The sequence below is a fragment of the Microtus ochrogaster genome, unplaced genomic scaffold, assembly GCF_000317375.1.
Source record: "Microtus ochrogaster isolate Prairie Vole_2 unplaced genomic scaffold, MicOch1.0 UNK26, whole genome shotgun sequence".
Taxonomy (NCBI): domain Eukaryota; kingdom Metazoa; phylum Chordata; class Mammalia; order Rodentia; family Cricetidae; genus Microtus; species Microtus ochrogaster.
The window spans coordinates 2,701,617-2,706,439 of record NW_004949124.1 but is presented as its reverse complement, the minus strand read 5'-3'; the positions used below and the strand labels follow the sequence as shown (position 1 = coordinate 2,706,439).

At 53.1% G+C, this 4,823-nt stretch overlaps 1 protein-coding gene across 1 annotated transcript in view; it reads left to right on the top strand.

Moving 5' to 3' along the window:
* The first annotated feature begins 219 nt into the window (after positions 1–219).
* Lbh (limb bud and heart development) overlaps positions 220–4,823 on the top strand; it is a 23,252-nt gene continuing 18,648 nt past the window's right edge. Inside the window, exons 1-2 of the mRNA XM_005367950.2 lie at positions 220–560; positions 3,185–3,287. Coding sequence (XP_005368007.1) covers positions 535–560; positions 3,185–3,287 — 129 coding nt within the window. The 5' untranslated portion in view covers positions 220–534. The remainder of the gene's footprint in view (positions 561–3,184; positions 3,288–4,823) is intronic.

The window sequence follows — 4,823 nt, the reverse complement described above, 5'->3', positions numbered from 1 at the left end:
CCCCATAACCTTTAGTTATGCCGGGGTGTGCGCGGGGAGGGGGCTGCGGACGCTGCGGATTTGTGGACAGGAAGCCGCGTTGACATTGAACTCCAGCTCGTGAACGCGCGCGTGCTAGCAGTGGGGAGGGGTCCGGGCTCGTAGCTGTGGCGAGCCAGCTCAGTCAGGGTACAGTGCCCGGCTGGGCCCCGCCGCCGCCCGCGGGAGCTGCGAGCGCTGAAGCCATTCATGATTTTGGTGACGTTATTCTAAGAGTGGGCGAGAGGAGGCGGAGCCGCTCTCGGACAAGCCCCGCCCCACTCCTATAAATGCGGGTTCCCGGGCTCTTTGTGGGACCCGGAGCTCGGTGGAGAGCGGGAGCTTGGTCTGCACTGCCTACGCCGCTGGCAGCGGGGGAAGGCGGACCGGCGATTGCCCAGTACCCGCTCTAGGCTGCCCGCTGCTCTGCTCTGCGCCCCTGTCATCCTCATTCGGGACGCAGTGACCATTTTTTTTTAAATCACAAGGGCGTGGGTCAGCCTCCCCTAGGACTTCATGTCTGTATATTTCCCCATTCACTGGTGAGTATCCTGCGCCTCTGGCGGACACCGGTTTAATCCGGGTGCCTGCGGGGCCCGGCAGCCACCTACTGCCGGCTCGGGGTGCGAGGCCAGAGTGTGGCACGGACACCCAGTGCTCGCTAACCCGCCGCCTCAGCCCCTGCAGGAGTCGACGTCAAGGTTGCAAAGCTGGGGGTTGGGGGAGGCCGACTGAGAGCATCCAGACAAAGGAAGTGAACTCGGAACCTTCACTTAAGTGGCGGCCAGAGGGTGTGGATATGGTGGCAATGGGTGGGAGAGAACCTGGGGTCCCTCCTGAAGCCCCTAAGGACACCCTTAGAGGGTCCGTAGAGGGAGGCAGGAGATGAGTCCTCCTGGTGCAGGGGGGCTCCGGCTCACCGGGCCCCTCCCCTTTTCCTTTTTGTTTGCACGCAAGTCTCGGCGTCGAGGAGGGCTGCAGCTGGGCTGAGCTGGTGCAGCCGCCCGGGTTGCAGAGCTGGGGGTGGGGGGGAGGCACTCTCCGCACCCACAAGCCACAAGCAGCAGGGTGCACTCTGCACCTTCTCAACCCCTGCTCTTTGGCCCCTAAAATCCAACGCGCTTTTGTGAAAGACTGGGGTGGGGTGGGGTGGGGGCTCTTCCAGGGCCAGATTGGAAGAAGCCTGTCACAACTGGGTAGGGGCTGCAGAGGTTTGCCTCCAGCCTGGGAGGATCGGGTTGTGGGGATCAGAGCCCGGGAGGATACGGAGAGAGGGCCCTAGCTGCTGGGACGTGCGCGCCAGCTGCTTCTTCCTTCCTGCTGTGGGGTATAGAGGAGGGGCCCTACTGAGCGCCCATGGTCCTGGAACGCGCTTGCAGGTGCTGGCTTTGGAGAGCTGGTTGCAGGTCCAAGGCAAGCTCAGAGCTCAGAGAAGGTGGGCCCTAGTCACAGCGCTGTTCTGCTTAGCCCAGGAACTCTGAAAGTTCAGGTTTCTCATTTTAACTTTTTGGGCCGGCGCCACAGTTCCAAGAAAGAACAGAAAGCCGCTAGGAGCCTGGTCACAGCTCTGTGGATGCTCTCCTGATTCCCTTCTTTGGGGTTTGGAGGCAGTTTTTCCAGACCCGGGAGGAAATTCTGAAAGTCTAGCTTCTAAACTTAAACTGGCCCCAAAGCCAGTCACTCTCTCTTAGTGTCTCCGCTCCCTCACAGTTTGGCTTTGAGTAGAGGGCCCACTGAGTTTCAAAAGTAAAATTCTCCTACCCTTGGAGCCTGTGTCTCCTTTCATGAGCAGACAAGTCAGGTATCTTATGGGTGAGACTTTGAAGGGTGGTGGAAGCTTTGTGCCCCTCCTCCCCGTTGCTCAGAATTAAATATGGTAGATGCTAGGGGTCCTCAGGATATTAGCCCCCCCCCCCACTCACCCGTTAAGGTTTATGATTATTTTGGTCATTAGCACTTTCTAAGATAGCTGTAACATTTTTCCCCTCCAGACATAGCTATGGACTATGCATTGTTAGCATCTTGGTAATAAACAGGGCTCCTGCAGAGAGAGGGTCCATGACCTGTTAAAGTTCACACAGCTCTTAAGTGGTGAGGACTCTCAGGAACTAATTGCTTCTGTTGCCAGGGCCAAATGCCATTTCTACCCTATCAGATATATTAAAAAAAAAAAAAACCAACAACAAGATTCTTGTCTTCCTGTTTTCATAGATGTAGTCTCTCTAAAGCCTGCCCCTGCCTTGCCTTTTCCTTTCTCAAACCACGTGCACAGACAAGATAGTGAAAATGCTGGCTGTTGTGTTCTGGGTACCTGGATTTGGCACTATCCGTACCGAACTCGGTGTGTGCCCATGGCCTGAGCAAGGATAATGGGTTGTTTGTGCCCTGCTTAACGAGTACAAAGTACTTTCACATGTCAACCACTGGTGGACCAACTTGGCCCCTCTGGAAATTTCCTTGCAATCAGAATCTGTGTATCCTTAAGACTTTTAATCCGGGGGATGTTTTTCATGCTGGGACCTAGTGGCAGCTGCTTCTGGGGATACAAATGGGGTAGTATGGCACATGGGAAGCTGGAGAAAAAGCTGACCCCTTGGGGTGGGACATTTTGCCTAAGGGAGCACCAGACAAACAGAGACAGCTAAGAAGACTTCATGATTAGACTTTGTCTCCCCGAGGCTGGCCTGCTATTGTTATTATGTAATTCTACTGTGCAGTTCCCATTGGAAATTCCTGGGCAAGATTACTCTTATTCTTAGTGGGGGAATGAGGGGAGACCTAGCTACATTAGTTTCCTATAGACTCACAGACTCAGCTACCTATTCTGTGTTTGAGTGTGTGTGTGTGTGTGTGTGTGTGTGTGTGTGTGTGTATTGTTACTAGTACATTTAATAGAAAATCCAGGATTGCTTTGTGTGGGGTTTGGAGGTGAGGGAAGGAAAAGTTGCAGGGAGTGGGGGCTTTGTCTGTCTCTGCGGATGAGCAAGCCACAGTGCTGTGGGTTTGAAGATTGCTTCCTCGGGTGAGCTTGTTTTGCTGTGAGCTGTTTGAGCACCTCTCATCCTGTATTTAGCCAATCTCCTGATCTCGGGGCCACAAAGTCGCGAAGAGGAGGGATGTGCCTGTGTGTAGATGTGTTGAATTTCTGGTCTGAATTTCTTGGCAGCCCTGACTATCTGAGATCGGCTGATATGACTGAGGTGATGGTGAACACCCCATCCATGGAAGAGATTGGCCTCAGCCCCCGGAAGGATGGACTCTCCTATCAGGTGCGTTTAAGCTTGGGACCTTGTGCTTTTCTCTGGTACCGCACGTAGGCATGGTTTGGGGATCCCAGTATCCCCTGTAAGAGTTTGGGAATCCCAGTATCACCTGTGAGAGCCATGTCACCTTGAGACATGTGACAGTGAGCCTCAGTTTCTTCACTCGTAGAATGGGGCAGCAATGGTCTGAATCCTGTAGGACTATGATGAAGTCAGCTTGATGAGAGGGTGGGCTTAAGGCATTTGTAGTGCCCGGGACACCTAGGAGTTTAGTAAACACTGACTGGCGTCACTAACTAGCCATCCTGATTCTCCCAGGAACAGCAGACTACTTTTTCCAGCCAGGCTTATGCAGTAAAAATGCAGCCGAGAAGCAGCTGATGGTGATGGGTGGTCTGATAGGGGAGCAGCTACCCATCTTCTCAGAGTGACAGCTGACTGGCTGATCCAAAGTTCATGGTTAAACTACGCAGAGCCCAAGAGGATGCCCTCTTAGCGGTGCTGATACTAGACTGCAGCATAGGGATCATCTGGTCTAGTGGAGATAAATACATAGGACAGCAGAAAGTAGGGGGGGCTCCTTTCTCATGCTTGGACAGTGCTCTTTAAGTGTGGGAAAACCTCAACATTACGGGAAAATGGGGGCTATCACCCCAGGCAGCACCAGAGCATTTTGGTTACCTCCGGGATGGACAACTGGTTTTGGATCATCAGACAGTCCCCGGATTGCCAGTTTTGGAGGAGAGAAGTTTTGAGACTAAGGGGACGTTTGAGACTGAGGAGACTAAGGGGACATTTGAGACTAAGGTATTGTGTACAGTGGCCAGCCAAAGCAAGATGAAGGGGCACGAAGTGCAAAGCACTTGGCACACATTTCTTTGCTCATTCTTGCAGTAGTTCACACTGAGACCCTAGCCCAGCCCTATCTGGGGCCTTGGATCTCTACTCCTGCTGGCTTGGATCTCCTGACACATCCTGTGTCTTCACACTGGGCTTGTTCTGCTGGAGTCTAGACTTACTCCAGCTGCTTCTTCCTCGGAGCTGTTTCAGGGACACTTCTTTTGTAAAGAGCGAAGCAAATAGAAAAGCTGGGATGGGTGCCATGTGATGGGAGGAGAGTAATCAAAGAGAAGCCAAGAGGAAAACTAAGGTTGGGAACATGGCTTCAAATACCAGACATGCTTGGGAGGTTCAGGAGCCCCTTTGTTTTATGTCAACACACCAGGCCTCCCTTGTTCGCTGCAAATAAGGATCCCAGGGGGTGAGGGACCCAAGGGGAAAATGGTTGGTTGTTCAAGGCTGCTCTCACTTTCTTTTCTGGGAGAGAAACTAAGGAAGGCAGTTGAAGAAGGCCAGGTGGGAAGTACAGAAGTTCCCCGGCCCACCTGCCAGGGTAGTTTTGGATTCCAGTTTCCAAGCCTCTGAGTCAGACTAAATGTCTTGGTTACAAGTGAGGGCATATTTCAGTTCCGGGTTGTAGATTTCCACCACAGAAACTTTTCCAGCCACAGTTGTCAGGGTGTGTGTGTGTGTGTGTGTGTG